This window comes from Amblyomma mixtum, chromosome 5 (assembly GCF_055824585.1).
Source record: "Amblyomma mixtum isolate Tamu chromosome 5, ASM5582458v1, whole genome shotgun sequence".
NCBI classification, from domain to species: domain Eukaryota; kingdom Metazoa; phylum Arthropoda; class Arachnida; order Ixodida; family Ixodidae; genus Amblyomma; species Amblyomma mixtum.
Window position 1 is genome coordinate 65,818,917 of NC_143016.1, and position 12,357 is coordinate 65,831,273.

The window sequence follows — 12,357 nt, forward strand, 5'->3', positions numbered from 1 at the left end:
ACAGCACTGACTAAATGTTTAGGGGAATCCTCCAAGGTGGAGTAGATTTGTAATAAGGGAGTAATTACTCATTGACGTCCACCCGAGCGCAGCCATATACGGCTACAAAGGAAAGCTAATCAGCTCTCTCAGAAACTTCGTAGTTAAAGAAAAATTCGTCCTGGTCCGGGGTTCGAACCCGGGACCACCACTTCACCGGAGCAGTCGCTCTACCAATTGAGCTAACCGGGACGGCAAGCTTATGGTAGGGCGAGAGCGAATTGATCAATAACTAGAAGTGGGAACAGTGTTGACCAACACTGTTCCCAACACTGTTTGGTCAACACTGTTCCCACTTCCAGTTATTGATCTATTCGCTTTCGTCCTACCATAAGCTTGCCGTCCCGGTTAGCTCAATTGGTAGAGCGACTACTCCGGTGAAGCGGTGGTCCCTTGTTCGAACCCCGGACCAGGACGAATTTTTTTTTTTAACTACGAAGTTTCTGAGAGAGCTGTATAGCTTTCCTTTGTAGCCGTATGGCTGCGTTCGGGTGGATGTCAATGAGTAATTACTCCCTTATTACAATTCAACAGCACTGTATTGCACAGTGGGTGATATCACGCATATGCTGCGTTCTGTAGGACATGCGAAACATAATTGACTGAGCGCGATTGAATTATCGATTTAATTTGCAACAGGCAGCGACGCACACGTGATAAGAGCACGCAGCGTGTTTTGCATTTATGAGCTGATTCTGTGCATTGATAAGACAAAAACATCTCAGGTGCTCCACCGAAGTCACTTACAGTTTCTATCCTTTTCACACTATGCCCATTTCGCCGTTATGGTCCTTTGTATAGCGATGATACGCAGGCGGCAAAAAAAAAAAAATGTCTACGGGAATTTCTGGCTTCTCTTTCACTCTCCTTGATCGCCTTGTTATGCTTAGTGCATAACTTCAGTAAAAAAAAAAAGGAGGGAGAGAGTGAAACCTCGTTAGCAGTGTAGCGTCGTCAAGTTCCTGAAGCGAAGAATTTTTAGTACTATAACGGCTGCGCCCATTTCCTGGAACGCAGTGCTTACGCTATAGTGTGCTCCGCAAACATAATGGGTGCCGTGACATTATTGAGAGTAATCAGCGATTCCCCTATTCGAGCTTTATAGAGGTCAACTGTATTTCCAATTTTAAATGTGCCGGGTCAGAATAATAGCGCATGCAGCGTAAGGGGAAGAAAATGAGCAGAGGTTTGCGAAGTGTGTGCTTTCGAGCTTTCCAAAACACTTCAAACAAAGAGGAACAAAAAAAAATGAAAAAGATAAACGAAACAAAATAAACAATTAGAAAAACAAGGGACAAAAAATTAGGATCGAAAAAAGATACTTAATCACCAACAGTTATGTGAAATGTAATATCTGAGTCTTTGGAGCACTCTAGAACTCGTTTAACTATTCAAATGTGTGCTCATCTACATTGCCTTTATGATGCATTTTCAGAAAGCGCATATTATCGTAGTATGCTGCTATTCATCGTCAATGCCCCCTGAAGTGCTTTTCTTACTGGTTTCAACGCATGCTTGCTCATCTTCAACTCAACAACGTCTCAAGCGCACGTAGAAAAGTAGAGATTTCTAAACTGATCTTCCTTTTTTCTTCAGTGTTTTCACACAACTAACCCAACATGGATATCTCCACTAAAGCAGAATAGGTAGAAGGGTAAAATATTTTATTGTTGTTTTTGTTTCTTACGTGGTTCCTCTTACTGAAGCTCTTGAACTTCTTAAACATTGCAGGACAGAACATGCAGCAGTGTGACGTCATCAGTGAATGCACAGCGGACACAGCGGCGTTTAGAAGGTACCGAAGGTTGGAGGTTTGTTTCTGCAAGCCACAATATTAAAGCAGACAGCATATCTGCAGTCATTGTTTTCGTGACCCATATTTCGTTCATTTCGGAGCCTTTCAAACTCTGATATGAACCTTGTCGGCAGCATTGCTAAATGCCCGTAGCGTTTAACTAGACCAGGCAGTGATGCGCGTGCCATGGCTAGAAGAACTGAGCGACGAATGTACTCAAACCTCGTTTTCTCCTTTTATGCACCGCAGGGCTAACACACACACACACACACACACACACACACACACACACACACACACACACACACACACACACACACACACACACACACACACACACACACACACACACACACACACACACACACACGCACACGCACACGCACACGCACACGCACACACACAAAAAAAAACACTGTTCAAGATAGCGTGCAGTGTGAGGTCAGTTTAAATGCCGTAGTCGGAAGCAGGCGCAGCAAGTGAGACTCCTCAAAGCAAGTCTTTCCGAGAGCACCAAATAAAGAAAAAAAGATTTTGGACATGTCCAGGGATTAGAGACTGATTTCTACCGGCAGCAGTAAACTATTATTGGACAAAATTAGCAAAAAACGTAATTAAACAATAGCTGAAAATTTCGACAAGTCAGCGACCCTGCAGCGTCCTGCAACTGAATGAATTCTCCTATTGTCTTGTGAATTTTCGCTCAGCGTTCTTATCATCAGCATTTGTTCTGCCCTGTTTTTTTTTAGCTAATATCTTTTGTAATAGCCAGCTTACCAGCTCGACACATGCTCTGCTGAATGAACGCTGCTCACTCCGATGACGCAACAAGAGCTACATGAAATAAGTTGCCCACACTGCTTGAGCAGACGCATGTCCATAGTCCCCCGTGGGCGCGTAATCATTGGCGCAATCTGGCGCTCGCGGGACCTGGTCTGTCCCTACACGCGTAACAGGAAGCCTGAGGGAAGGCGGCACCGCGGCGAGTCACGTCTCTTGGTGCCGCAGCGAGACCACCGCTGGAGGCGTGATGCATGACGTTCTTTTTGGTTCCGTCATTAGTGTCCGGTGCCGAAGCAGCGAGAACAGAAACACTTCTTTTCCTTTTATCCCAATATAGATCTTGAGCTGTGGTAAAAGAGCAAGCCGCTGTGTGCGCGACAGAACCCAAGGGCATGGGGCTTAGGCGAACAACGAAACAAAGCCGCCCCCTCCTAATGAACGCGGGGAAAAAACGGAAAGCAGTGCAGGGGCAGTCGTTTCCGTTAGGGAGTGATCGGTCTTCGATACGGGAGATGGAGTACCGTTGTTTCCACACAAGCGCTCTTTTTGCGGATACTTACGAGTCGGTTATGATCACTGTCTTGAATTCGTATGCAACGCTTTTTAAAGTTCCTCAGAGCAAATGCCGTAATTTGACACGTGCAACTATCAAATGTTATTCTGATATCAGAGTTTAGCTTTTTTTACTTTCATTCCTACGCTTCATTGCTCCCGCTTAATCGGCACATGGGCGTACTACCCGCATGAAATGCAGGAATTAAAAAGGAAGCGAACAAAGTTTACTCTGCTCAGTAGTGCCTGCTTAATGCAGTGTGCGCAAGTACGCAAACACATAGCGAATCGCTATTCGTTGTTTACTTTATTTTTCGTCGCATTAATTTCTCGTGCCCCGCATTTGTTATTAGATTTTTCTTGCAATGGGCCTCTTGGTAAGCGAAAGTGTGTTTATTTAATCAAAGGCACCGAAAATAGCGGTCACCGATTTTAGTAGCGAGTGCTTCTCCCTCCTCCTCGTTCCCCTCCTATCTTTGAGGGAAGGGAACTGAAACCGTATTTACACCAAAGTCTCTTTTCTTCTCTTTGAAAAGTTCCCTTGGCCACCATGGGTTCTCTGCTGGTTCCTGCTATGTGGCTAACTTATGTCGCATTACTCACGCTCCCAGTTTCTGGACAGGCGAGAAACTTCTCATATTGCTCCAGATCTTTGGAGTGCCAGAGATGATTATAGACGATAAATGTAGCACTCAAAACACGAACTCTACATTTGTCGTCACGATCAACAACCTAGCCCAAGCAGCTACTCTTATACACTTACAGACTTCCGCTGACACAGAAATATCCGGTGGCTTGACAACATTTGAAAGCGACTTTACGCTATCTTGTCCTTACCTTTATGGGAATGAAAATAGATTATTGTAGTATGAAGATCAGTGCCCGCAATAAGGCGCCTGGGTCTTTATCTAGTCCTTTCTGTTTTTTTTTTGTCCTATTCTCAACTCTTTTAGTTGCTTGGTGACGTCACCGAGAGCAGATAAGAGTTCCTAAAACGCAATTTATACAGTCATGCAGTAAGAATACTTGAGTAGAAATAACATCACCATGTTTTTTAACCTTTAGCAATTCACCATCACAATGCTAGTAGATTATTCATGCTGTGAGTGAGAGTCCGAAGGCTGGATTGCACCCCGGGTCAAGATTAGTTTGATACAGGCTTTGTGTCTCTGTCTATTAGTTTCATATCAATTTATGCGTGTTAAAAAAAAACAACAAGCAGGACAAAGGGCCGTGGGTAGTCCAGGCCTCAGGGTAGACATCTCCTAACTTAAGTGCTGTGTTAGTAAGCAGGACAGTCGAAGCTAAGAATTTAGATTTACCTTCGATTTTTGTAGCGAAAGCTACACTGGACACGAACTTGCGATTTCGCTGTGGCGGTACTCCGAGGAGGCACAGAGACCGACATTGAGCCGTTGCGTAGCAACCGCCGCAGCTGGCGGACGCCGCGCGCTCGCCGCGCCATCTGGCACTACGTCGCACCGAGCGCCTCACCGCGGATCCGCCGCCGCCGTTTGGTATGACGTCACACCGCCTGCCTCGTCGTCGCGCTCGCTTTCGCGACGTATATCCTGGCATACCCGAGCTAAGCCACTGCCATTTTTTTTTCTTTCGGATCTTTCTGTTTCTTTCTGATGTTAACGCGCATATTAGTGAAAAGTGATGAAGGGAAGTGAACAAAATGTTCTTCACGTGAGCTCAGTAGGCACTCGCTTGGCTGAATTTTTAAGACCGCTGCTTGCACACTTTTATTTTACTGCTAAACTGTTTTCCTGCGTTTGTTTATTAAACGTTGTAGTACACCCTCGAGGTATCACTGACAATTAATGCCTTCGACACGAAAGACTGCTGAAGGTTTAATTCTGACTGCAATTTATTTCCAGACTCTAATTCTCTGTTATCCGTGACATCCCGAGCTAGAAAAAGGTAAGCTGCTCACCGTGAACGAAAAAGTAGGAGCATTTCGATGCGTTTCGAGCAATATTATTTTGAGACTTTGATTATGAATACCAGAGCTCGAGATATATCAGCACAAGATAAAAGCGTGAATATTTCAAAGTACAGGCAATGCCCACAGGCGCCAACTTGGGCACATTACATAGAAAAGCCGCAGGAGGCTGCTTTCTAGCTGGCTTTGCGAGCGAAACAGTCTCGGTTAACTCACACCGTGGGCCGAAATTTCGGCTATTTGCGCTTGCGTGTATTTCACCCTGACCGGCGCACGTCCGCTCCATGGGAAAGCAACGGACGCGACCATCACCGCGGAGCGACGCGCGTGCGAACGTCCCGCACTGTCCCCCTCTCTCCCCCAGCCCGCTGTCTCTCGGTGGGCGCGTCTTTTGTGCACGGCGCCCGGTCCAACCGGAAATGGCGTCTTGCAGACTGCAAATTGGACGGGTCGCTCCCAGGCGTGCCAAAAGAGTTCGCGTGGTCCGCAGCCGCGGGTCCGAGAGCCGCGGACGCGCCGCGCGGTCCGCACGTACGCGGTGTGCTGCGGGACCCGCCGCTGCCAGCAAGACTAATCGCACGCCGGAGAAATAAGGTGGCCCTAATTAGCTGCTTCGCAGCATTCCGCCCGCGTGGCGGCGGAGAGAAAAAGCTTCATTAGTTTGTTGGAGTCGCCGGCAAGAGTAGGGGCGAGACGAGGGTGGTCGCCCGCAGAAGTTTGCCGGTGGTGTGCTGCGCTGCCCCAAAAGGAATGCGCACGCTGCGCGCGAATCCACGCGGCCTCCGGAGCGGCGCGTGTAATAGGTATTTGCCGTGCGGGGACTGTATGCACTGCGCTGAACTCCACGGCAGCCACTGCTGTTAGCGGCGTGGGAATAAATGAAGAGAGAGGACGGAGAGCGCGGCACTCACGGGCTTTGCGGGTAATGCTCGGGGAAGTAAGTGATTTTGTTTTTTCACGAATGAAGGAAAACAGCGCACTGAAAAAGAGGTGGTTCATTACGCGGGAAGTTGTACATTGTGCAGTACTTAGCATGGGTGAAAATATGTATAATTGTTTATTTTCGCTTTGTATTCATTATTACCTTCCAATTTTGCCTTTCGTGATCTGTAGAATGAAGAACATGAGTAGGATACAGGTACAGAAAGACGTGTTCATAATTATAGTTAACGATGTTATCCGAGTGACTAAAAACACTCCTGTCAGATTGTGGCTTACAATGATAATGGGTGTTTTATTCGCACATCATGGTTCAAAGCACAGTCTTTTCTCAGTTCTGTGGGTGGAGTGAAATTGAGGAGATGGATGTTATTTCAACAAAACGGTGGCATTGTCTTTCACTCATAGACAAGTAGCCTTTTTTATTCATTCATAAAAAAAGGCTGTACATTCCTAGCTCAAGTGAACGAATTGCAATACCCAGGTGTCACCTCGAGTTGTAACCTACGCGACTCGACAGTGTAACCCACAAAACAATATTCCTTTCAGATCATCCCTCGATTGTTTGAAATCCTCTTTCTTTTTTTTTCACGTGCTGTTGAAATATGGAACAAATCCGACGGACTGCTTCGTGCACTTTCTCATGAGGAACTTTTGAAAAAGTTACCTAGCGATGTTACGTGTGAAGTATTTTGCTGTTGGTTTTCTGTTCTCACTCCTGCTATATCTCAGACTCAGAGCTGTACTTGTGAATGAATAAAAAAATACTCTAATTCCTGTGCCAAAAGTAATCACCTCTCGCCGGGGTATCGGCGCAGTGAATGCATTTTCCCAGGCCCCAGATCAAGCCGTTGCAGTGGCTCAGTGGTTATGGTGCTCGGTTGCTGACCCGAAAGACGCGGGTTCAGTCCCAGCCGTGGCGGTGGAATTTCGATGGAGGCGAAATTCTAGAGGCTCGTGTACTGTGCGATGTCAGTGCACGTTAAAGAACCCCAGGTGGGCGAAATTTCCGGAGCTCTTCACTACGGCGTCTCTCATCGCCTGAGTCGCTTTGGGACGTTAAACCCCCATAAACCAAAGCCAGTCCAATCTGCCCCCAGATCGAAATGTCTGCGGAATTGGGTGAAATGTATTTTAGGCATTAAGTGACTCCATTGGGATCTGGAAATTGGCATTTGCTATTAGGGATTCGTGACTCTCTCTTAGGCATCGTGTAAAGACTTATTTAAGGAGTATTTATGTTTTTGTTTGGCGAATAATGGACGTGTCCTTCCTGATATGGTGTAATGGAGGACTCCTATGGGGTGCGACGTTTGCTTTGAGTTTTTAAGAAGTGACGGTTCCGTCCTTGCGGAGCTTCTCGCTTCGTTCGAGCGGGCCAAACGCACAGGCCACCTTAGCCGCCTCCACTCTAGCCGGATCTTTGACTGTTGCTAAGGAGTGCCGGATGGCGTTCTGAGCGTAAACTTGCGTTAATGTTTTTTTTTGTGTGTGTGTGCAAAAATACGCATATGTAGCCCTCAGAGCCACCTGAACTTTCATAACATTTGACCATCACGCATAAAAACATCTTCGTGTCGTTTGCGAGTGGCGACTCGACCACTGCCGATTTGAGCGCAAATATATTTCGCAATTAAAGGCTTCGGGCGAAAAGTGTTGTATCGGGATTCCATTAAGCCAGACAAGAACTAGGATACTGAGAGATATTCATAACACACCGTTTTTCACTCTGTTGGGCGTCAAGATTTCATTGATATCAAACGATGAGCATGAGAACTGAGACATTTTTTTGTTCCTTTTGACCTTAGTTGTCTCATTTAAGACAGACATGAATGTAATACTAAATAAATAAGAAACTCAATTTATAACACTAATTATAACACTGATTTATAACACTAACAATAATTTATAACACTAAGATAATCTGTGGGACTGCATTCAACTATTTTATCGAAATACATGCTCTTCTGCTGCTCCGTCAAGCATTCTGTACATTTTTCTTCCAAATATATGCGTGATGTCTGAATAAATCACATTCCTCACTTTCAACCTATGACTAGTACGTATAACTTACTGTTAATTGAATTTGCTATCTGACTACTGATATTTAGGTGATATGGCCTATTATGCGACGATAAAGGCACCTGTCAGGCTGCAGTGTAGGAGTTAACGTCAAGTCTTTCAATAGATTCTCTTTGTACAATGATCATTTTCTACGTTTCAAGGGAGTATTGATGGTAATGTTTGGTTTTACTAGTTTTTCATGTGGTTCCTGAATGCGACTGACCTGGCATAAATCATCTGTGCCGAGAACTAGTTCGCCACTAGCCTCTGCAAAAACTAGCATTGTGCGAATTGTTATAAAGAAATTGCTGCTACTAGTGGATCTCTGGTGGTTATCACAGGTTCTTCGAAAGGGGTGTCAAAATTATCGTCGCTATTCTCCGGAATACAATTACTTTGCGCAGACTCTGTCTGGTCAGTCGTGGGGGACAGAGAAATACCTAAGTGAATGGACTCAGGTTGACGTACTGTAGGACTGATGGCAGTGAGCATGCCCTTTAGTGACTGGAGACTTTAAAGAATATTGCGACGATTAAAAACGAAGATGAGAGCAGCAAGAAAGAGTGCTTAAAAGGAAGATGACGCTGACGTCCCACTGAAGGGGAACTCACCGACGACTACAAAGCGCACGGTGGAGTTACGCTGGGCACCGTTGGCGAAGAGTGCCGAGCAGACGTAGAGGCCGGCGTCTGCGGCGGCCACGTCTCCGATCATGAGCAGCGCCGGCTCGTCGGCGGAGGAGAAGTAGGCGCGGCCGGCCCACAGGTGCGCCGGCCGGTGCTTGGCCTGCAGGAAGTTGCCGGAGCCCATGTCGACCGAGTAGACGGGTCCCGACAGGCCGCGCTTGAACCACGACACGGACACGGCCCACGAGTCCTGAGTGGCATGCCGAAGGTGGCAGGGGAGCGCTGCATCGCCGCCCACACGACTCGTCACCACCGAAGGCCCCGGACCATCTGGGAGTGCACCGCAAGGGGAGAGAAAGAAAGAGGAAACATGAGAAGCCTGTTCAGTGGGAGTTTTCTTCTCGCTCTAAACAAGCACTGCAATCTGACAACAGTGAAGATAAGCAAAAGCATATCTTGCAGATGAAAGCACAAGCGAGTTTTAAACACTTGGCAATGACAGCGGCGATAGGCACATATTGTGCTCATCCACAACATACTTATCGCTATTGTTGCCGTGTTTCTCGGTGCAAATGGACGGCTTTTGTTCTTCTTGACAAAAACACAAAGAACGAACCAAACGAAGGAAAAAAAAGCAATCGTCAATTGACTTTTCATCTCCTTTAACTCTACAATGATTTGCGACTACTTCGCCTAGACTTCTGTCCTTTTAATGATTTCCCTTCGTTCGTCCTCTGAGAAGTAAATAGTGCTCTAGCAAGACACGTTAGCCCATTCATGACGAAAGTCGCACAAAATTGCTGGGCCGCTAAAGTCACTTTAAAAATACAATGCGACAGCGATGAGCGCTGTGTTCTGGATTCAATGCGCGCGGATGGAGGTTGATGATGAAGCGACTGTACTGGTGGCTTCAGTTTCAGCAGAAATGTGGACGTGTGCACAAAAATGGACAGTGATGTTTTCTCATCTTTCAGGACTCCTTCTCCTTTATCTTTCTGAGAACAAATCTGGTGCAATTTAACGTGTGCGCGAGCGGCATGGTGTGAATATCAAAGGTCTTCAAACGATGGAAGTTGGTATGGCTATATATATATATATAAAAAAAAAAACACTGCTCGTAGCAAGTGTGGTGACTGCGACTGAGGTGTCAGGCCATTTGTCACGCAGTAAATAACCCCTAAGCGCCTAGCTGTTTTTCCACATAAATTATGGCATATTTCTTGTTTCACATAATCGTTTTCGCGCATACGCTAATGGAAGAATAGAACGCCATGTTAGCCAGTCATGTATGGCTGACAAAAAAATAATTCTTAAATTTTCTTTCCCTTTTATTATTGAGGAAGCGGAGCCGCACCAACCGACGCCACTGCGGAGAGGTTCGCAGAGACGACCCATTAGAAGCAATTTTCGAATAAGGGAAATGACTCGAAAATATGAGGGTGCCACGCGTAGGTAATTATTAGAAAGAGAAATTGTTACACTTCGCAGTCTTCGCCGATGGTGAGCTCAGGCTTATGTACCACGTTTTATTTGTCCTCGTTTGACTTGCGACGACTTCAGGGCGGATGCTGGGAGGATTTAAAAAAAAAAAGGCGCGAGAAAAAGAAACAAACTTCGAAGTTGGTCTAGCAGTGCCCTCCAAATTTTTGATATTTGATACAATATTCGCACTGAAACCTGACTGCTAAGGCTGGTATACAAAAACTAAACTGATTGATCATGATCAATTCATTTACAAGTCCTGGAAGATTCATACAAGTGAGCAAAACAAAAAGAAACATGAAGTAAATCGCATGTAGTGCTTTATTAAAAACTAAACATGTCCACTTCTATGCCTGTGAGAAAATATTGTCTGAGGTGATTTAATGCGCTGACGCTACTATATTAACCCGTCACGGTGGCTCAGTGGCTTCGGCGTTCAGATGCTGATCCCAAGTTCGCAGGATCGAATCTCGGCCGCGGCGACCTCATTCTGATCGAGGCGAAATGCAGTAAGGTCCGTGTGCTGTGCGACGTCACCAGTCTTAAAGAAATCCAGGTGGTCTAAATAATCTGGAATCCTCCGCTACGGTGTTCCTCATCGCCCATATGTCGTTTCGGGACATTAAACCCCGTGATTTCCTAGCTTTTGCTTCTACGCTAAAAAACATTCTTAATGTCTAAAATAAGGGGAACTGAGTTGGACGTTGTAGTGCCGTCAATAACTCCATGTGATGAGAACTACCTGGTAAAGGGTGACCAGGACCACCACCACTAGGATGTTATTTTTTTTTTGCATAAAAAAAAGCGAGGTCTGATTCTGCGCAAATTTTACAGAGCTATCAAAAGGGTCACTTCAACGGGCAATCTTGTAGAGACGTTATGTTACTTCAGAAAGTGCTTTATAAGTACAACATTCAAAATTATTGTTTCTGGAACCATGCCGGCAATACTATTTAGTGAGCTCGTTGCTCACTTACGTGCAGCTGCTGCTGCTGCTACTACTTTCTGGAGCCCGTGAATGTAATTCTTTTAATTTTTACAAATATTTGCGACACCAGGTTCGAGCAAAGCGAATTGTGCAGGGCGTTACGAGACTAAAAGAAGGATTCATTTCACGAATGATAAATAAAAATATTGGTTAAGCATGACAGGTTACAGCAATAATTGCCCGTTTATCATTATTCCATAAATTGTACTATTGTTTTCCCTCACTTCGACACTACCTTCTGCTCCCTCCCCTCCGAACATCACGCCGTCTTTTCAACTCCATGAGCATCCTAAGACTTCATGGCTCCTCAAACGCATTTAACAAGTCATTTCTGCCTCTTGCCACTAATGAATGGAATTCACTACCCGAATTAATTGTCACTGAACGCGATGCTCTGAAATTCCGCCAAATGCTGTCATTGCACTTGAAATCCCAATGTGGGTAACTGTTGCCTTTGCGTTTTATTTTTATGTTATGATTGTTTGATATACTACTGCACCTGTCTGCCTGATTTATAAACGTGTTTTTCTTTTTTTTTCTCTTCCCCAAGCAACGATTGTTTCACTGTATACTTTTTCTTCACTGTATACTTTTTTTCAGTTTTTTTTTTCACTGTTTTACTGTACTTTTTTTGTACATGTATTTTTTTTGACCTAATAATGTCATTACTTGCTTCGATGTTCGCCCCCCCCTTATGTAATACCCCGCCAGGGGTCTTTAAGGGCCATTAAATGATGATGATGATGATGACTTCATAAGTTTTATTTGCTTTTCACACGCCTACTACTTTTTTGTAGTTGCATGCTACGACTTTACTTAAATTAAGACTTTCTTTCTAATTTAGGACTTCGCTACTTTCAACAGCGGCATTCTTCGTTCATACTTCCTGTCCGTGTTTAGCTACCGCACCTTCTCGGTTTCATTAAATACCTACACTTCCATTAACGTCCATCGTAGTAACGAACAAAAACGGTAACGAAGTTTCTCTGCATGGGAGTGTGTGTGTTTGGACGGGGGGATGTTGGGGGGGGGGGGGGGGGGGGGGGCGACAGGGCACTTTTGCCTGAACGGAGGTAGTTTTCTTGGGGCTAATTAAGCGTATGAGATGCCGGCGATAATGAGTTCCCCGGGGTAGTGATGG

General features: G+C 45.4%; 1 protein-coding gene across 1 annotated transcript in view; it reads right to left on the bottom strand.

Annotated features, from left to right (window-relative positions):
* The window catches only part of LOC149342485 (roundabout homolog 3-like), a 307,670-nt gene that overhangs the window by 136,387 nt on the left and 158,926 nt on the right, over positions 1 to 12,357 (bottom strand). Inside the window, exon 2 of the mRNA XM_089544885.1 lies at positions 8,732 to 9,076. Coding sequence (XP_089401011.1) covers positions 8,732 to 9,076 — 345 coding nt within the window. The remainder of the gene's footprint in view (positions 1 to 8,731; positions 9,077 to 12,357) is intronic.